The sequence below is a fragment of the Panulirus ornatus genome, chromosome 6, assembly GCF_036320965.1.
Source record: "Panulirus ornatus isolate Po-2019 chromosome 6, ASM3632096v1, whole genome shotgun sequence".
Taxonomy (NCBI): domain Eukaryota; kingdom Metazoa; phylum Arthropoda; class Malacostraca; order Decapoda; family Palinuridae; genus Panulirus; species Panulirus ornatus.
Window position 1 is genome coordinate 4717101 of NC_092229.1, and position 22520 is coordinate 4739620.

General features: G+C 36.1%; 1 protein-coding gene and 1 long non-coding RNA gene across 2 annotated transcripts; one reads left to right on the forward strand and one right to left on the reverse strand.

Annotated features, from left to right (window-relative positions):
- The first annotated feature begins 3430 nt into the window (after nt 1-3430).
- On the forward strand, nt 3431-13003 carry LOC139749016 (uncharacterized). Its single transcript, XR_011712866.1, has 3 exons — nt 3431-3545; nt 9348-9454; nt 11383-13003. It is a non-coding gene; the product is annotated as an uncharacterized lncRNA (long non-coding RNA).
- Nucleotides 4203-21626, reverse strand: LOC139749015 (uncharacterized). Its single transcript, XM_071662396.1, has 12 exons — nt 21570-21626; nt 19836-19997; nt 18569-18768; nt 17231-17370; nt 16696-16849; nt 14965-15459; nt 13011-13165; nt 10324-10525; nt 9746-9894; nt 8975-9094; nt 7337-7505; nt 4203-6358 (listed from the first exon to the last, which is right to left on the reverse strand). Exons 2-12 carry the CDS (start codon nt 19987-19989, stop codon nt 6041-6043), a joined length of 2256 nt encoding a protein of 751 aa, XP_071518497.1. The 5' UTR covers nt 19990-19997; nt 21570-21626; the 3' UTR covers nt 4203-6040.
- Between the last annotated feature and the right edge of the window lie 894 nt (nt 21627-22520).

A 22520-nucleotide genomic window follows, 5' to 3' on the forward strand; every position in this document is an offset into this window, starting at 1 on the left:
TTCATCAGCTTCGTCTGTTTTCACTTATTCACTTCTCTATCATTTCTGCATCCCTGAGGATATGAATTATCTCGAAAGCGCTCGGATCTTCGTATTTCATTTACTTTGTAGTTACCAGCGTATATATGATTAACATGATCACACTGCTCCGATATAATTCTATGGAGAGGTAATCGCACTTCAGTCAGAGTTCAGATAATTCAGTTTAACTACAACACGGAAAAACCCGCCTCGTCAGGTGTAAACAGTTCACAAAGTATCAACTTCTAACACAAGCACACAGACCTGCACTCCCTCTTAAACCCATGTCAGAGTAGGAACAATGTCCCTGGACGTTAAAGGGAAAGTAGGAGGTGCCTTGTGGTTAAGGATGGTAATACGGGAGTGGATAGAGAGATGCGTGTTCAACTTCCATTCTTATGCTATCCTGTCATGCTAGTTTATCTTTCATTATCTGGTTGATGGTAGGATGTGCTTTAAGGTTACCTAGGGATAGGTTAAAGTTAGTAACATTTAAAACAGATCCAGTGACAATAAGGGTAGCATAATCACACGAGTGAAATATGACTGTGCTTTGTTTGCACCTGAGGAGGTGGATTTCTTCTGCAAAACATTACGACCATGCGAGGGTACATATCTGCGTATGTTTCTAAACATAATCTACTCTAATGATTGCCGAAACATCTACGTTATCTTAGAAACCCCCACAATACGGAAATCCCAAGTCTGCCTCTCAGTAAACCAAGTCCACTTCCCCTATTCTGTTGGTATGACTTTGGTATCTTCTCCCAAAAACTGGCCTCTTGTGTGCCCGCACACCATTAGCTACACCACGCAACACTAAGCAAGCTGCTGCGTCACATGATTACTGTGTGGCTGATGGCAACTCGAGGGTGGGCCGTTTTGAGAACTGTTTCTTTCCCTACACCACGAAGCTTTGGAATTCTCCAACCTCTCGTCTTTTCCAATAACTACGACCTGGGACATTTCAACAGACATGTCTCATTCACTTCAAAATGTATAAATGTTCTCCCTTATCTCCTTTCTTCAATATCCTATTTTAATTAAGGCCCGGCCTCGATATGGACTGTTGTCTGTGACTGATGTCTCCGGGAAAAACAAATAAAAACAAAACCGAAACACACGTGGACATTGGTCCATCACACTATAGCCATGAGATCCCCAAGATTAGTTTCCTAACTCTGACCAGGTTTGGATCCTAACACAAATCTAACGAAAACTAATCTACAGAAACGTTAGGGTGATCCAAGCCCATCTCTCACTCATTCCACATTGTATTGAGGGATATAAATAATATAGTAGCCATAAATCTACCCTAATCTTACCTCATCTCAGATGTCCGTCCTTCCTTGGGAAACCTTCAGTGTTGACGCACTGCTATGGACCAATACCGGCCACTTTACACTATCTTACGTCATCCTTTCGATACGCAGCTCTGTGAATTGGTATACTAATGTCAACAAGTCTAACAAGGGTAGTCATTTTCTCTATATTCAACGAATACACTCACACTGTAAGGTCATTTCAGGATACACCAATCCATTTACAGTTCAGTCTGTTTACGCGTCAAAGAGTCAAACATACAAAGGTCTTAAAATCAACACAAACACACACCTAATTATGGAAGAGGTCTACTGTTTATCAAGAAACGTCACACCAGTCACGAAAATACTAGTTATTACGGTAAGATGATTACGCTACGGGTTCTGTTCCCTCACAAATATGCATAATTACTACGCACGGCACGTTATCACTTAAAAAGATATTCAGAGTTACTGAACGGAGCTGGAAATCACCTTACACCACTGAAGGAACAACTTGTCACCTCAACAACCGCCGTGATTATGCCAGTCTTTGTGTTTAACGTCTTACTTCGATTCACTCCCGCGAATGAACTGTTTCGGAATTTCAGGCGAAACAGTAAGGCAGTGAAGTGGTAAAAAGCTAAGTCCCAGTGTTTTCCTGCCAAGGTTGCAGTTATAGGACAACTTAAACCCTCAGCAGCTTTATGCCACTTCGTAATTGCACAGGTATATCGAATTTATCTATCCTCATCCAAATTATTTTGTGACTCATTTCAAGAAATGGCGAACCACGTCTCGAGTTTTATATCAACCCCAAAAGAGACATGAACATCTATGCGGTTCCTTTGTAAGAAATGCTACATACAAATTTAATCAACTTCAAATATTCATAAAAAAAACAAAAAAATAATTTGAGGAGATAAAAGTAAATTCGTCTTATCAAGACACTTAAAGAGGTAACACGGAATTGAAGACATATCCGGATTCCGGAGCTTGTCGTGAAAAGACGTATGAATAAGTGTATAAAGTGAATGCGAAACATGATAAAAGCTAGTCTGAATATTCTCTAAGGGAAAGCTAAGCATGATGAGAAATGAGAAAGCAGGTCGGAACAGATGTTGTGCACTTGGTGCGTAAATAACTTTGTTGATGTGTAGTGGTAATATAGTTATTAGTAAGACAATAACAAGTTTAAAGTATGATAATATCACGCTCATGATCTGATACTGAACCTAACTGGTTTATTAACAGCATAACTGCGAAAATAGCATGTTGTTAGGATGACTCTAATATGAATGCACTGTGTTTTAATCATCAGCAACGAGTAGGCTGATCAGTTCCTAGAATACGTCAATCCTCGTCTACGTTAAAAAACATTCCCGAGTAGTATTATAAACAGGTGGATTTTGTAAAAAAAAAAAAAAAGCCACTAAAATCAAGAGGCATGTCCTAAATTTAAGAGAAAACGAAGTGTTCAAAACCCGACTTTACTGAAAATATGATGGATTGCCCAGCGTGGGACTTTCAAGAATCATTGCCATCAATTGCACCGGAGCCTTGAAGCAGCAGGAACCCATGGAGAAGGGGTCCTGGGGTTATATAAAAATATGCTATCGAAAGTTTGGCATGGCACTGGCTTCAACACAGTTTTCACTCATGCACATATCAGCCGCTACTTAGATACCCTCAGATGTTATGTACTTATCCGTTCAAGAAGCCTGCGACATATGACCACATAAGAGATTATTACGTGTAACTGAATCACCCGGCACAGGGAATCGAGTACGTTCGCGGAACGAGGACTAGCTCACGGATACGAAACAGTGGTATCAAATGAAACAATCGACTGGTTCACCGTAGTAAGCTGGATACCACAAGACATACGTGCCAGTTTGCTTTGAATACTTAAATGAACAGTTGAAAGAATGAATGGTGTAGCATTTGATTTGGTGGTGTGGAGAAAGCCTGTGATACGGCTGAGGGGTTGTGTAAGGTGTTGCTAACCCTATGCCTCTTCCCGTAATCTGTTTCGGACTGTCCGAAAAGCGCTTCTTTCTCTAAACACAAGCAAGGCTTATGGTCTTGATGGCATCCATCCCCGTGTTCTGAGTGTGCCTCTGAACTTGCACCTGTGTTTGCTCGTCTGTTACGTTTCTGCTTAAAAACCAGAACCTTTCTTTCTCTTTGGAAACGTTTTGATACATCCCATCCCTAAGAAAGGTAGCCGTTCTTACCACTCTTAACTATTGTCCTATTGCTTTGACATCTACCATTTCCAAAGTATTGGCATACCTCCTCAACTCCCATATCTTTAAATACCTCGAAAACACAGTCTTCATTCTGATTACCAATATGGCCTCCGTAACGCGATTTCCACTGGTGATATTCTCTCTTATATTACTAAGACCCAGTATCTACCCATCTCCATTAAAAAGTCACAAATCTCCACTCTCCTTTGACAGTTCTGTAATTCCAACTCTTGACTCGATGAACATACTTGATATTACTGTAACATCCACTCTTTTTTGAAAACCCCACATTATAGGAATAGCTAAGTCTGCCTTAAAGAAACTGAGTGTCCTGTTTGAATGTCGAACCTTCTCTTCTGAACAGTTGCTTCATATGAATTTGAATTTCCAAAAAAAAAATAAATAAATAATGACAACCCTTTCATTTTCCATGGCTTGACTTCCTGAGAGCAGCAGGAGCCCCAGGATTTCAGACAGATCGAAGGGACTCCAGGTTAAGATGCGAGATATCTTTTGTCACTCCAAAAGAGTCAGTAAGCTCCCCGATACTGTCTTTAGCATAACCTTAAAGTTGCAGGAGCCCCATAAAAGTGGGCTGTAAATGAAATCAGATTTTCACAAACCATAATTGTGTTATATTGTTGTACTTCATTTATTAGATAAGAGGACTGCAGACCGACCCTATGTACATGATCTTTACCTTTAATCACTTCCAAAAGGAAGGTTAATTATAATATATCCTGACAAACATGCACTCAATATATATCATAAACAATGTATAACATTATATATTATATGCATATGGTAAATTTACCTAGAAACCAAACATGCTCCTGTAAATTTACAGATGATGAACAAGTGCAATTATTGCTATAATTGCAAATTTTCCTGCAAGGAAAATGCATTAAGATGCAATATAAACTATTTATCACAATGACATCAGGTTTCTTTCTGTTGTATATATAGATAAAAATCTTAAGTGGGGTTTGCAAGATTTTTCTTCTAAATTCACATGCTTCTACTAACTCTACGTGGGTGCTAAAAATAAATGAACAACGGTCTCATTTGCACCAATCCCCTTTCTAAGAATGCCACTGACACATTAACAATCATACTTACAATCAGTGCAATCACCTAGTGTTACTGTGCACAGTGTTTGAAACTTTCATTTTTTTTTCTATACACTTTATTTATTTTTCATGATCACCCTATAGATGGAACACTGTACTAGGTGAGCAGGAAGCAAGGACCAGATGTAGAATATTTCTTGCATTATTAATTGTAAATATAGGTATTCAATTTTCTATAAATGTTCAATTTTGTTTTATATTTCTAGACATAAAAAAAAAAAAACTGGATCTAGGAACATAATTCATGCATAAGTTGGAGACATTCTGTACTGAAACCACAATGTACCATCCACAGATAAACCCCACAGGCTATTCAATGGTTTACAATGAACGCTTCATTATGCCTTGGTTCAGCCAACTAACATGTCAACCCCCACACATCACATCGACCCAATTCACTTCATCCATGAACATATGTAAACCTCCTGGGTGTTCAGGCCCCTATACCCCATAGCCTTTTAATTGTATCCCTCCATTTCTTCCTTGGTCTCCCCTTCCACTTCCTTCCTCAACGTCTGACAAGCTGATCCTATTAATCAGTTTTCACTCATCCTCTCCATATGTCTGACCCATTTTAACATATCCTGGGTAGTTCTTCTAACAAAGTGCACTTACTATCACACCTCAAATTCATTCCTTACACAATTTCTTCCAACAAATAAATTATTATTAATTTATTTTATTTTGCTTTGTCGCTGTCTCCCGCGTTAGCGAGGTAGCACAAGGAAACAGACGAAAGAATGGCCCAACCCACCCACATACACATGTATATACATACACGTCCACACACGCAAATATACATACCTATACGTCTCAATGTATACATATGTATACACACACAGACATATACATATATACACATGTACATGATTCATACTGTCTGCCTTTATTCATTCCCATCGCCACCTCGCCACACATGGAATAACAACCCCCTCTCCCCTCATGTGTGCGAGGTAGCATTAGGAAAAGACAACAAAGGCCCCATTCGTTCACACTCAGTCTCTAGCTGTCATGTAATAATGCACCGAAACCACAGCTCCCTTTCCACATCCACACCCCACAGAACTTTCCGTGGTTTACCCCAGATGCTTCACATGCCCTGGTTCAATCCATTCCATAAATACAATACTTTAAAAGAATTTCTAATAAGAGCTGAAGAGATGATGCTACACTAATTTTACAACTTTCTAATAATTACTCTAAATTCTAGACATAAATAAGAGATTTTTCCATATAAATATATATATATATATATATATATATATAGATGATAAAACAAGTAGGACTATCAAACTGTACCTGACTAATTCCCTGAAACCTGAAGACAAAGCCTGATCTACACCTTAAAGAATGATGTAATAGGTATTTGTCCTCTTGGGAGATCAATCTTCTTTCTCGTCACAGCTTTCTCTTTAATGTTTTTCACTGGACATTTCTGCTTTTTACATCCTGACTGCTCAGCATTGTTAGGCTTCGTGTTTTTAACTGGGGATTTCTTCTTTTTGCATCTTGACTGATCAGCAACATTGGATATATCTGACAAAAGGGACCTTTTGCTGCGCTTTTTTGTTCTTTCACCACCTTTCTGACCACCCTGAGATTCCTTTGTGGATTTGTCTGGAGCAGTGTCAGCTACTTTTTCTTCATTCAGATCCTGTTTAATATAAAAGGTTGAATGTCAATGCAAATTTTTGTGTGAGAAGGTTATGTGAAATAACTGATGGCAACAGTATACACTTTATGGATGGGTGTCCAGTAGAAGACATGCTCTTACTTTCTAGAAAAGTAGACATATATGATTACTTACTTCCTGTCCCAAGAGTCCCTTCTATATGCATATATATGTATACAACCACAGGATCCATTTAAGGGCTCCTGTTGCTTCAAGGCTCCACTCCAATTAGAAGCAAAAAATTGATGGACTCCTTTTGGAGTGAGAAGTTCCTTGATGAGATTGCACTCATTTACTTCCATTATTAATGACTCAACCTTCCTGAAGGTGGTCATTCACCAATAATGTCACTACATGCAAGCAGTATGATAACATCTGTATACACAGATTTATCTAACTTTCCTATTCAAAGATCCCCTGCTGTGGGTCTCCCTCAGAACTCTGAAAGCTGGCCATTTCTATCGGGAATGATCATGGGGCAAGAAGTGTAGATATCTATTGTATATGCAAGAAGTGCAAGACAAGTCAATGTTCAGTGTATTCATTGTCTTGGGCTTGAGTGATCATGTGATATAATAAACCAGTGTTTGGAATTTTGGAAAAATGGGTAAATCCAGAATGCATATGGGAATGTGTAACTCAAGCATGATTGGTGTGGGTGTGTCTGGCATGAAAGGTAGAAAGAGCAGGTTAAATTGTGCTCTAGAGGATGCATGAAGATAATTCTACCACATTCACACCCTAGGAAGGCATTCCCTTAGCAATGGGGAGTAAGGCATCTAAGATAACAATGCAAATACAAATTTGACTTCTGCAAAATTTTCTCAGCTTTACTGTGTGACCACTATTTATGTATCCAAATTCAGTGGTTAATCTCACCCTATATTATAAAGACAATTTCTTAAATAAAATTCAGTACCATGTTAACCAAAAGAATAATGTCATTTTACTCCAACATACCTCTCCTTGGGATAAAAATTCCACAATATTTTTCCAGTCATTAATAGTCTTCCTTTTACCTAAGACCTTGAGAGAAGGACCAGTAATTGGAGAAGCTGAGGTAGGGCTACCTGCTCCCATGTTTACAGGGGAAAGATCACTAGGGGCCCATGCACATCCTGAATAGTACCTGTAAAATTATTAGTAATACTAGTATCAGCAGTAATAGGGAAGTTGAAAGGAAGAAGAGAAGTAGGGAAGGAGTAACAGGAGGAGGAATCATTATATCATACAATGTGGAAATCCATGAGTGTGAATGGGATACAGCAACTAAAGACAACAAAAGCTTGAGTGACATGAATTTTCACCACAAATTAAACAAGATAGCAATCACTGAAAGGATTTCAAACACCACTTGCAACAATATCTTGAAGGGCAACAACTTATCAGTAAATATGAAATTATAATAAGAAACATATGGCAAACAATAAATTTGCTAATACCAAACAAAATGAAAGTGCAAAACCAAAGATATGAAGAGACTGAAAACACTAGGTGTATGAATATGAGCATTGAAAAGAAGAAAAAGCTTGGGAACCCCAACTGCAAAAAGTCAAAGAATTCAAAAAAAATGAAGAATGCAGATAGATGCAGAGAGAATGAAATCCGAAATATAACAAGAAATCAATACTGGACCCTTTAAAGTGGTGGAAAAGTATGAAAATTACCCCATAGATATGTGCAAGAGCAATACAAATTGGCATTCAGCTTAAAATGCAATAATATATCATATGATTAACAGTTTACCAAACACAAAAAATGCACTCACAGATAGTGATATATCAGGAGATAGTACAATTGGAGTGACTGATCAGCTTTGAGAAACTTCAGCACCAGGGCCAGGTGAAATCCCAGCCATATCCCTCAAAAAGACTGAGACAGCAATAGGGAAAACAATGATGTTACTGATAAGGCAAAGTTTAGATGAAAGAAAAGTTGAAGATACAAAGTGACACTTATGACATCAGCATACAAAGGATCCATGCAAATTACTAAGCCGTATAGACCAATTAACTTGACTTCACATGTAATGAGTCTGATTTAATTCTGGGAGTGTGGAAAGCTCTACAGCCTAACAATTATTCAGCACTTTGTAGCAAAAAAGATATCTAACAACTTAAAACCATCCAAACAGAATTACAGACATATATTTTCTTGCTTAAAACTATTTCAATAAAATCATGTACATCTGCTTCCTTATAAAATTCATCAATCAATTTACAATGACAATGTTGTCCAAAATTTCCCAAATACTTTTATTTCTTCTGTTACAGTTATGAATTGTTCATATCTGACTGAGCTTCCTACATTTATGGTGCTATGTTTGTACATGTTCGATGGTAATACTGGCATGTCACTTCATTATATGGCCATGGGTCATTGTTATGTAAGCAATCCTTGATCAAAATAGAATGTCTCAAAATGCTACTTTCTGCCAAAGAATTGTCATACATCAAAGCTTTTCTTTGGTACTTTGTTATTTTTTTCGAAATGTAAGTCCAATCAAGCTTGTCATTTACATCTAACAGAATTCTTTATGCTGCTCATAAATCCTTTAAACATTTGAAATATCAACCATGTGATGGGATGGAGTCATACTTTTTGGGTTCTGCAGCAGTATTGGTGGAAAAACCCATCTTCTTCAGGACTCGAGCCTGTAAATCTTCATCATCTTTGTCTGATGCCCCAAATTCTTTACTTTCCAATTCACCAGGGGACCTAAGAAAAAAAAAATCACAAAATTAATGTCTGAAGAGATTTCAGCTTTAACACAAGCTTTGATTCACTATAAATATATAAGTCAACAATTAATACCTATGAATCCAATGTACAGATCACCGGTACACATTTACAAATCTAAATCATTAAAATGATGATTGAAAGATCAGTCAATTAGGGTGTGCAAAACCTGCTTTACTGCATTTCTACTACGTGATAGGAACAAACTGGCTAACTTAATACTGTTTTCCAGGCTGTTTAAGATGGCAAGTCTTTACTCTCTAGTTTAAACTGACTGGTTCCAACAATGAGCCCTCAACCTTTACAGTGATAACTACATTAACCTCCTTACCATCAAAGGTAGGTTTCCTTTACAACTCTGCACATATTACATTTTTTCAGGTTGTATAAGATATGTATTTAAACTTACAGATTTAATGATAATAGCCAGACACAGTTTTGTCAAGGTTAGGCATGTGTTGGCAACAGCACCTTCTGCCATGCTATGGTAATTATGTGCGGCAGCTGGAAATTTGCAGTTTTCATGAAAGGGTCCACGTACTTAAATTACAGTTTGAGCTTTATAAGTAACAGTAAGTAAACCTTTCGATTTGTTATAAATTCAATAGAGCAAATACTGTGATCACACACCTGAAAAGTGAGAGAACAGTAGGTATCTTAAGTGGTGTTGTAAACTTGTGTGCACTACTGCACTGTGTTAAGAAGTTCTCTCCAAGAGCATCCACAATTCCTACGTCATACACATGCCCACTGGCTTCGTCACATAGGTGGATCAAGTACTGTAAATTCACATATATCAATCATTAGAAAGAGACTAAAAACTTACAGTTATTAACAGCAACATCTATACATATCAAAAGCTTTTTCTTATCAACAAGATCATGTTATTTTTTATCATTTACTTATACTATTTTTAATAATAAACTGCATCAGGAAACCTTACATACTTCATAATTCAGTGTATGAATAAATAATGTATCCATACCTCCAATACAACCCTATAAGTGGAACATCATGGGGTGACATTAAGTACAAGGATGATAAGTCTTTGATCCTTATCTGAGAAAAAGAGAGAGAGAGAGACTACCTGCTTACAAGTACCTACAACAAAGTTTTGCAACTGGACAGAGCAAAACATAGTGCTAATAGCATATCCTGCATACTACTCTCAACTCTCCAAATATCAAAATAAAAAGGTAGCTGCTCACCTTAAGACATGGCTGTAAAGAACTTTGTTGTAAAGGTGGTTGAGCTTCAAGTTCACCCGCATCTGTGGCTAGATTCATGATACAACTGAGTGCTACATTAAGGTAAGTCCACACTTTCTCCACAGTGGCTCTTTTCAGAACACATCCTCTCATCCGTAACAGGTTAGTTTTCAGTGCAGATAACACATGTATTGCCCCTTTCCTGAAATACAATTCTAAAGATGACTAATAGATAGACACTAACTGTTGCAAAACTGTGATGATGGGATATAGACTTAATGGTTAAGCAATTAAAAGGTAAACTGAAAATTTTTGGCATCGAAAAGAACAGTAATACATACTAAATTATCATGGATGTATGTAGAAGACTTGCTGGCCTGTATTAGTCACAAAAGCATTTAGATTTGCATGCTTTTCCATTACTGACCCTCTTTTTGAGATAGAATCACAGTGCAGCTAATCCAGTCTGTTACATATCCCCTATCTCCATACTCATCCTTCCAAGATAATTATTTCTCCACATAAGTCATTTATTGCTTGCCTTATTTCTGTCTTCTCTTTCTTTTCTTTTTTTTCCCATTCACAACTTTCCCCATGTGCATACATAATTAGGAAACTCATTCTTTCCACATATTCATATTTCTAGTGTGTGCCAAAGTAAAAATGGGGTCTTCCCAGGACAAGCAAAATTTACAAAACATCCAAAAAATATGAGCCACTCTAACAGCTACAGCCTATCAAACCCAGCAAAATCTAAACATCAAAATATATTAACAATTTTAAGAGCTACAGCCATTCAAACCCAACAATGCACATACATGTCAACATTTGGCATGTTGCTTGTCATCTATATACTGGTGAACAACATGCCATTTACAGCTAACAACCTAGCACATTTCGTGTGCTCTCACTTTTCTTTAATATGCTTGAAAAGTAAGTGAACTTTCTGTTGATATCATACACAAAATCACTATTGTCATTTCCTGGTATCGGTGAGTCCAAACACGACTGCTAGTTGTCATCTGAGCCCTACAAAATCATGTTTTTTCTACATTGCAGATATGCAGGATGGGTCTGAATGGGTGCCAAATCTATTCCCACCATGGTGTTCTATGGATAACTGAGAGGCTTGAAGATTCTTCTGTATGCTTACTAGAAGTCTAGGTGACATATGGCTTTTATATATGCCTCTAAAAAGCAGACCTTTTCAAACATAAACAGTATAGGGAGAGCACTTAAAGGTTAGAGGAACCACCTGTTACTACAAAAGCAACTGCAAACTGTGAGAAAAGAACTATAAGGTCGGTGATTACCACATCTGTGATCCCAGTTAATGTTCTATAATATCCAGTCACATAATGACATTCCTAAACTCTGAATGAGGCTACATACTTTTACCTGATGAGAGGATAAATTCATCAACTTAAGATGTATCTCTTGTGCAAGTGCTATGGAGCATAAAGATCACTCATTTAACATGGTGCTTCAAGTGGTAGATAATATAGTATCTATCTGGTCCCTTACATGAAATCCACTGGATTTCTGATGAGGTAAAGAGACAACTCATCAGGGTCACTGAGAGTAGACATACAAAGTAATATTTCAAAGATCTATCCTATCACTCCTTTCACTGACATTACTGATATGTACCCCCAAATAAACAATGTTCCATTCTTCAACACAAATTCCACTACATTAGCCAATTAAAGAACCACAAAGAACTAACCAAGAGAGTCCAGAGAAAGACAGTGAAAACAGTACCTGAATAACAAAAGCCAGGTTATAGTAAAAGATTAAAGAACACAAACTTGCCTGGCAAGAAATAGAAGTAAGGGGTGATATAATTGCAACCTTTAAGTTTCAAAACAAGTTTGATGATACAGACAGTGAACACATCTTCTTAAGCAGCAAAAGGTGAACAAGCAGAAGCTTTAAAATGAAGCTAATCAAGAAACTTATTAGGAAGAATGTTTCAGAGTACCTTTTTAGCACCAGAAGTGGATGGATGGGGTAATTTGAATGTTGAAATTATTTTTCCAGTAATGATAATGCAGCAGTATATAAATATTTAAATAAAAGATGGTAGAGAAAGCTCAAGAGATAAGCTCCATAAGTGTAGAACTCCCTCTCTTTATTGTACAAATAAGTTCCATAATCACAAATGGGAAATCCTGTTCTCTCTTATCTAAGAATCTACCATATGACTTCAACGTTCCATACTTTTGAAAAATACATACTAGTCTACAAAAAACTTGTTAGAGATAGGAGATAAACACTAAAATGAACAGTATGTACAGTTTCCATGTAATACAAAAAACAAAAAGGAAATCTTTTTAAACGTCCCTCAAATTCCTGCATCATAACTTTTACAAGTGTCTGGTCCTACAAGTGTGATAATGCAAGAGTAAATCATGTCAGAATCTACTTAAATATACCTGACAATACAGAAGCAAATTACTGAAAGTAGCAAATTACGGCCAGCTCATGGCAATAATCTATCAAACTTCTGAGACTATTTTCAATTTCCCTGAATGACTGGCTTTCCTATAACTGCAGGCATGCAAATCAGTATGGATGAGTGGAAATTAAAAGAAACACTGGTGAAAGTTAAGTCAAGTCAAATAGAAATAACTGGCATTTGACTCTATATACATAGCTAGTCATATCAACACTTAAAGAATGCTTGCCTTGGGTTGGGTTCCTCCTCAACAATGTTTTGTAGTTTCATGACTGAATCAACAAATTCTCCTAAAGGCTTAACATGAAGCAGCACCGGATTTTTAGGATCTGCCTGATAACCCTTTCCTCCTAGTCTTTGGCGCATGATGAATGACAAAATTGTCTGGAAGAGAAAAAATATATACCATTAAGCAAAAAAATAGTACTAAGCTCTATGAATGAAAAGGTCCAAGCAAACTCCCTATCAAAATTTTGAATAAAAAGTAGGTAATGATTTGGCTTTGCTATGTCTGACCACTGCACAAATATGTCTTTCTACATCCCTTTAAATACTAAAGGAATCATCTTTAGACTGAGCTTTATTTCCTCATTTCAAGTCGTTGACAGATTTTGAGATTCTAACTAGATTACTAATACAGATTATAAAAAGTATTTGTCCTAGAACAGTCTTGTGGCATCTAAAATGTCATGCTGAATCAGTTGGATGTCTTTCTGCTTATTACCACATATTATACACAGGGCATGTGAAGGGGTAGGGTGAACCATGGAAAGGTCTCTGGGGCCTGGTTGTGAATAGGGAATTGTGGTTTTGGTACAAAAGACTGTGAGAAAGTGTGGCCTATCTTCATCTGTTCCTGGCACTACCTCACTAAAGCAGGAAATGGTAATCAAGTATCTAAAAAACTATTATACATCTGTAAACCAGTCCCTATTCATGCACAGAGTTGCTTTTATATGGTGTGAGCTTTTATTTTACCCAAAAATCTTTTATGTGGTAGTTCATCAAAAGCTTTTTGGCAATATACGTATTTAATAAGAGGGTACAAACAAGAGTATGCATGATGATAGGTTACTTAAGAAAATATACAGCAAATGAGGTAGAAGGAAATAGAGTAAGGAGAAGACAGCTGGCATCCTGGAAGGGAAAAGCAAGAGAATACACTGAAGACAGGATCCAGGAAGGTATGATCAGTAGGGAACATGCCAATGAGGTATGTTCTAGTGTGGTCATCCACACATGGGGAATTTCACAAGAAGGAACAAATATCAGAGATATATATGTAGATAGGTACACAGGCATATAGAGTGGGATGCTAAGTATTTCATTTTAAAGTCTTATTTTTTTAAAAATGGAGAAATAGTAATGATAATAATAATATAACATTCTAGTTAATATCAAATCAACTAAAATGTACTTAATCAAACCAATCTCATTCTTGGTATAACTAAGTGATGTATTGTGCCACTGCTTATTTTCATTATCAAAGGAAGATACATTATAATAATCAACATAGGTATGTTACATACAGTGCTGTCTGTTCAAAAAATGTATCTGGTACAGTATGTCTAAAGACTTTCATCACATACCTAGCACCTGCTTCTACATATTTCCAATAAAATGATATAAAAGAACAAGGAAATGTTTATGAATTACACCAGGGGATAGTGATGCTGTTTTCCTATGGTGCAGGGTAGCGACAGGAATGAATGAAGGCAAACAAGTATGAATATGTGCACGTGTATGTATGTAATGTCTGCGTAGGTGTATGTATATGTTGATATGTACATGTGCATATGTGGGCGTTTATGTATATATGTGTGTACATGAGTGGATGGGCCATTCTTCATCTGTTCCCTAGTGGTACCTCGCTGACACAGGAAACAGCAATTAAGTATAATGATAAACAAACGTACACCCATTCATTCGCTGTAACTCATGTTATTTCTTAAAATTTTTGATTTTGATAAAGTACTACATTCAATCCAAGAAAATGAAATCAATCTGCTTCCATTCAAATTAAATCAATTTAAGCCTACAGAGAATGCTTCTATGGATAACTGCTTTTAACAATTCTATACAGATTACCCTGTACCTGGTGGTTTAACAAAATAGTATATCAAATACTAATGGACATAAAGCTTTAAGCAAATCATTCTGACATGAAAAAAAAGCATACTTACCTGATACATTGGCATATTTTTCTTCTTAGCTTCAAGTCTTATATCAGTAAAACCCTGCTGTGTGATTTCCCTTCCAGGCATGCTACATGTCACAGTTAAAGCTAGCTCATCACGTGTATTTACAAGGAGTCGGAGATGAGCCAAGATTATTTGCTCCACATATAACTCTGACTCAGTATTGATATAAGCCTTGCAAGGACTTTTTGGAATATCATTAATATAATCAGCTAAATTGCTGTTAATGTTGTCCACTTTAACTACAGTTATTTCTTCAGATACATGCTTATGTGTTTCGTTTGGCTTATCTTTTGCTGGAGATAAAAGGTCATCATTTTCAACTATGCCTGATACATTTAGATCGTACGAAATAGCTGAAGCATCAAGTGTGAGAGGAAATTCAGCAGACAGCTTAAATACATGTGAACCAGTAAAGATGAGCTTCAGCAGTTCTCTCTCCATGGTAGGCATTTGATTTACACCTTCAATGATATATGCCTGAAAAAGTGAAAAAGACAATATTAAATAATTCATGAAATATTATTCATTTCTTTTTCATGTGTGTTTGCTATTTCCTACATGAACAATGTAACATCAGAAACAGATGACTGAGCTTTTGAAGTAAAACTCCTTGCTTGGCTCTTTCCTGTGCTCTTTATTCACATGTCATGCAGAAGGGAAAAATTTAGTCCCCACTTCCACACCACTCAGTCACCATCTAGTATATGCAAGATACACAGGTAGTTTTCTTGTCTATCCTACCTTCTAAATTTAGTACTATAAGATACACCACTTTTGCCACTAAAGCATTCAATTTTTGTCTGCTATCTTGAGAAATCCCTTTAGGATGCCATGTCAACACACAGTCCTGATTGACACAGCACTGCAACTGAGGTCTTAATGGATACTGATTTAAATATTTGAAAAGCTGAACCTATACCATTTCTGTTTAACTTTACTGTTTTATCTCTTCATTTGCCTAATGTCACAAGTTTCACATATTCAGAATTTTTTCAAAACAAATTAAATTGCTGACCATCCACACAAAGTCACATATCAACATCCAACATCAATACTCAACACACTATGGTGTAATTGTATGTTGGTTTGACTATCCAGTATGAAATGCAGGTACTGGTTGCAAAACTATGTAAATAAATCTCATTATTATGAAATGATATAAAAACTTGGCTGTACCTTTGCATTGTACAAAAGAATGTTTGTGTGGTGCAATATTATACGTACATACATAACAGGAGGCAGATATAGAACTAGGATGGATATACTGACATGGAATATGGGATTAAGTCAGTGAATGGAGCACTGAATACCAAAATCAAAAGAAAATGAAACAATGAACAGACAGGATTAATTGACTAAATAAAAGATGAATTTAGGTAGCAAAATTATGAAGAAAACATTTAAAAGTGTACATGACAGGCATATAAAATCACTGTAAAAGACTGAAAGGCGGGGGGAGGGTCAACATATACGAGTATGTCAAAAGTGTTTTAGAAGTGGATTTTAGATATAAAAAAGTTCTGAATACATCATCTTGATGAGAATTATGATAGACAGTAGTTAAGACCTTTCTACAGTTCATTCAATTTGTCTGACTAAACTTTACATGAATAAAGGTTACATCTAAAAGATTTTGTTATAACTCAGTACCAAATATAATATCCTTGATTAGTCTGGTACATATTACTTACTTCATTATTCAGTGCTCATTACCTTAGAAAGAATATCCTTCTGAAGATCCTGATTTTGTTTCAAGTTTTTGCTTACGCAGCTGTAGATACTAAAATGATCCACACAGCTTGAGTTCACAAGAAATTCTTGATAGTCTTGGATGATTTCCTTCATTTCTCTTGCAAGTGGATCATAACTGTAAAATCCAAAGCAGCACTAGCTTTTTAATATTGACAATGAGAGTTCACAATAGAAAACTCCTGTCATCTTATTACACTACAGTTACAAGTGCACTTGTTTATGCTTCACTTCAAATACTTTCATACATACATGGAAGTAAATTTTGCATTGATAACATACACTAATCAATAGTTCTAAACAGTCGTACAACTGAAAGGTGCAACAAAGGTAAGCTTTCTTAGTTTTTTTTGGGGGATCCATTATTGCATTGACTAGTGGAATGGTTTGGATGGGTACAGTCTAATTTATGTTAGCTTTGATTTCCTCTTACCATTTTATTTATCAGATCCCTAAAAGGTACCAAACATCAAAAAAAAATTACACAAATGTGACTTACCTTTTCTTATCAGAACATGGAAGTCCTAAGTCTACACAATTTTCACTCAGAGTCTCATGATCTGAAGTCAAGATATTTCTATACATTTCATTCCACACATCCAGCACATCACTTGCAGCTGCCATAAATTCTCCATGTTTCTGTAAAAAAAAACAAGTTTCTATTGTATAACTTGTCCTAAGATTATACAATAATTTCTAGAAATACTGAAGCAAAGTGAATTTGCTACTTAACATTACCTCCCACTTTCAGAAGCCCAGCCTTCACACAGCTTATCCCTGGCACATATATATGTCTTGTGACTATGACTCCTTTCACATTTGTAATCTCTTACGTCATCTTTGGACCTCATCCTCTATCTTCAGCTTCTGCAGTTAAAAGTAGTCACTTAAAATCCATTACCCTTTTAGACCTTACTTTTTGAGAAATAAAAGGTCCCATAGAACATTGTCTAAACTTTAAATTTAACCCATGAGACACAGATTCATGCCAGGAACTTGGTAGGATTGCAAAGACATTCACTACAGTATGAACAATTCTTTATTCTTGTACAAGTTCCTAAACTAGCTATCCTATCTTGCCTGGGAGGCTACCATGCTACTAATGTGGAGCCACTTTGAGGTTATCAGTTCCATAAGTTTTCTGAACATTTTCACACTCTCTGAACATCCTCTTTCATACAGTAGGACAACTATATTACAAGCCCATTCTCAACCTAAAACACAGAAAACTTGTTCTTTTCTCCCCTATAACATAAGCAAACCCACTTTTTTACCATATAACTTCTTCTCATGTCTAAAACACATATTGGCTTACCATTTCCATATCTAATGATTATTACTCTTTTCCTTAACTTGAAAGGTTTGAAGCCTTTCAAGACAAGCATTTGAAGGTACAATATTTGCTATGAAAATAGACAATAATAAGTTTAAAATACAGTGTTCATTTTGCATTACATTAACACCAAATATAACTGTGTAATAACGTAAGCACTCTGACTAACACAAACCATCAGTGTATGTACAGGGTAAAAAGAATAAGAATATGGTATGCACATTTTTAAGGCAACATATATTTGCATTAAGAAAATGGTAGAACCTACTCCTTAATTCTAATTGCAAATCAATATTTTTCACGAGAAGAATTAAGAGAATACATATCAACCTATATCTCTGATGCCCATTCCCTCCAGAAACTCCCTTGAAAGGGTGGCCACGGCATAAGAGTCTCCATAACTAGTGAATATGTACGCTTAAGCAAAATTAAATAACACAAATATATGCATGAAAACTAAATAAATCCCACTGAAGCACAAAAAGTGCATAGTATGGTACTTACATTTTTGTTTATTTTTGCTAAGCACAGCTGTATGACCTGGTACTGGTCATGTAATGAAAGAAGGATGGAACGTTCAGAGGGTAGGAGGTTATGTCTGCGACACAAGGACATAACATAGTAAGTTAGGCTCGTAACTTGACCCACACATTTCCATCCACTTTGGCCCAAGTAGATGACTTTATAAGGAAATTTTTCTTTCTCTGAAAGAAAATAATGATATGAATATAATTCCAAGAAAGGATATATCACAAAACTGTTACTGACACCACGTATATCTAGACAGACAGGAAATACACAAGAACCCATATAAAACCATTTGGGGTTAATCTCATGCATAAAAGCATGTAAACTGAATTTCTTTGTATCACTATTACCAACTTATGGAAAAAATAGGAATGTATTCCTAAAGCTTCAAACGATACTACTTTCCTCTATATCTTATATCTGGCAAGTGCTTTCCCTCCAGCTGTCATATAAACCCAATCATAAAACTTAACACACACCTCTGTGCATTTGGATATGTGAATAATATAAATGGTTAGTTTCATACCAGCTTGAAAGTAATTCTTTTATACTGGGACTTTAGTGTACATATGCATTAAACTTACCTTGTACTTGTGCCCCAGAAGCCCCTTCAATGGTGCTTACAATGCACAATTTATGGGGGCTAGGACATATACAGACTCCACAAGAGCAGAGACTTGTGGAACAGAGACAGGGAAGCAAAACTGCAGCAGACAGAACGGGATAGTTAAAGAGATATGCTATCAGAAGGGAAGAAGGCTCTTGATTCCATTATGGTTAAGAGAGGATGTTTCAGGCATTCACTTATTGATCAGTCAGCAAGATTATGGCCAGAAATGAAAGTGCTGGAATGGGTCAACAGTTAGGGATTTTACCACCTGTGGATGATATAGAAACACAAGCAAAAATGGAATATATCACCACCAGTATTGAGGGAATATAGAAATGTGTGTACTACAAAAGCAGAGTCAATGCACTGCAAAGCATCATGATTGGATCAAAGAGGGGAGCTGCACCGTAAAATATGACGGCAGAGAAATGATGGAAAAAGTACACTTCTCTGAACATCTGCATGGTCATACCTGCTGTATGAATGAAATGTAAGAGATATAGAGGTGTGACATATTCTTAGAATCATAACATAAATCAGGACAACAAATCCTTAACCAGGTATGCTTAGGTTAAGGAGTGTAGAAAAAAGTCTGCAGGACAAATCTAACTGTACATAAACAGATTACCATACCTCCAGTTAGGTATTCTTGAACCTTTTCAAGTACAGCTGTCCTCTGTTCAGCATTGTCAAGAGTGGTAATGAAAAACAATTTTGTCATATCTTGGTTACCCATGAATTCTTGAGGATATGAAGGAATTAAAACTTGGGCTTCAGGTTCAACCATTTAAAAATCTGTAAGATAGACATGCATCTTAAACTGTAATATGGTTGAAAAAGAACATTCACTGTCTAGGCAATAAAATTCCTCTCAGACACTAACACAGGATAATTTCAAATAAAAATGGAAATGAAACCAACACTGAACACAAGGAATAACTGGTTGAGAAAATGTAATTATCAAATCATTATACTTATGAATCAAACGCTTCCATTTGGAATAAGAATACTGTGCATGTGTTCTTACAAAAACAATGTACTTGTTTATCCCACAGCTTTGATATTGGAAATGTTAATATACTGCATGCGAACGTGTGCACAACAGCAGTGGATATGAGGTTATTAAGATCATAGAAATCTTTCATGCTCATTTCTGGTAATATAGCAAGATATTACTGTGAATTTCAAAGAAAAACCTGTTTTGAGTTTATTTCAACACAAGCAGCAGTTGTAACTACCCTTGCACTCATTACATTTTTCCCTTGCCCACAAGCATGGAAGGAGTACCTATTCTGGGAGACATAAATTATCCAAATTCCAGGAACATTTTTAAACAACCTTTCACAAGTTGGCCACTAGATTTGCTGTTCTACAAGCATCAATAATCCTTTTTATTTACAGAGCCAGATCTGATCACTATGTCGCACTGGCTGTTCTCAATGGTACTGGACATTTATCATAAAACCAGGCCAGTCATAATTCACATTCCCAATGGTTATTCTGCTTCAGAGGTAAACTAATTAATTACCTACTGTATCATTTACAACAAACAATATGACAGATCAATCCTCTACATGTATTTATGTAAAAACATCGAAATACATAGTGGATCTTAAACATGAAGTAGTCAAAGCTAATAGTGATGCGGAGCTAAAGTAGACAATAAATACTAATTATAAGTAGAACAAGTCATATTTTAGGAATTTTACTTTTCAAATTGTGACATATCCTTAAAATCAACTTCTGCCTAGTCCTACCCCTATGGTAAACCTGGACACAATATCAATGGGAAAAAATAATGCCCTGTGTTTGAAAATATTTGGAAATTTATATCATAATCATCAATATCACAGAATTTAGATAGAGTCTGGTCAAAAATCAAAATCAATTTCATTGTAAGTTTATGCCCCTGTGGCATCTGGCAATAGACCTGGGATGGGAATATTTCAAAAGGCTTGGGATTTGTAAATGTCAGTGGGTGTGGGAGTGATACCTGTCAACATCCCTGGGATAGATGTCAATACACCTGGGACTGGGAGGTCAATAGGTCTAAGACTGGTGTCAGCATACCTGAGATTGGTATGCCAACAGTCCTTCAACTGGCATATGTCAACAAATGTTGGATTAGTATCTGTCAATAGACTTGGAAAAGGTATCTGTCACTGCTAAATAATGGTACAAGTTCTAGTCCGGACCACAAACCAGCTATTTAGAGTATTTCCCATACATTTATAGCTATTCATTAAAGTCCTACACATAAAATACAATCTACGTCACTCATCTATCAAGCTCGATCATCAGGTGAATGAATAACACACTTGTAATTCAGAGCAGAAAGTAAAACGTAGGAGAAATGTAAACACTTACAATTTGATTTTCGAGGGTGACGTTTGGGGAAGAGATGAAGGTTGTAAAGCGTACAGCATCTTCATCTCCATATGTAAGACCATTGTCCTTAAAATCAATATATATATATATATATATATATATATATATATATGAATGTGACATCGCAATTCAGTTCATATATGGTCATATTTCCCCTGCCTTTAATATGAACAAAGCTTTCATTGGTTTGTTATAATTTACGTTTAAAGTAACATGACTTGGCGATTACAATTGAAGGTGGACAGATGATATATATGATTAAATCTTTTCAATACTTTTATTATTGTACACATACCAGTCAAATATCAATTTATCTTCTAAGTATTTGTGTTTTTTCATTTTGTTTTCATAATAATCCTCTTGGACTTAGTAATAAATGGGTTGCAGGCCTCTTAATCTCTCCTAATTCATCAGTATCTTCTCTAAGGTATGGGGACCAAATATGTACTGCAGATTTTTAATGTAACCTTACATAATCTTTATGTAGTATTAGGGAGCCCTCTGCCTAGTCTCTAAGTGATTCAATGAAACTATCTAGAAAGAATCCTTAAGTTTTGGGTGAACCTTGAAAAAGAAAACCCAAGTTTGTCACTTGAATATCCATTAAGTCAAATATCTGACCACTTAACGAATGGTAATATCTCCTTGGATTTATCAATCAACAGATTGTACGTGGAATGTAATTAATTTGGTACATCATCTAAGAATACTGAAAGCATTTGTGGCATTAAAAGTAAATCATGTTCTCTGCATAAACAGATTAAGATACTGTGGGGTAACACACGCCGTGATAATATGAAGATTTTGACTGTGGCATATTTTAGGTATATCGATAGAAATCAAAATCTTATTAAAGTTACCCCAACCATTCATAGAAAACCTAGATCTATTTTGGTAAACTTCGTTCTCTATAATGGTTCATGTTAACGT

What these genes read in the sequence shown, in the direction of transcription:
- LOC139749015 (XM_071662396.1), bottom strand. Translation starts at nt 19,989, where the DNA reads ATGGTTGAACCTGAAGCCCAAGTTTTAATTCCTTCATATCCTCAAGAA. An exon ending in AGAAGGATATTCTTTCTAAG is followed by an intron (nt 15,460 to 16,695) that starts GTAATGAGCACT and finishes TCACTTTTTCAG; the next exon opens with GCATATATCATTGAAGGTGT. An exon ending in AAAATATGCCAATGTATCAG is followed by an intron (nt 13,166 to 14,964) that starts GTAAGTATGCTT and finishes TTTCTCTTCCAG; the next exon opens with ACAATTTTGTCATTCATCAT.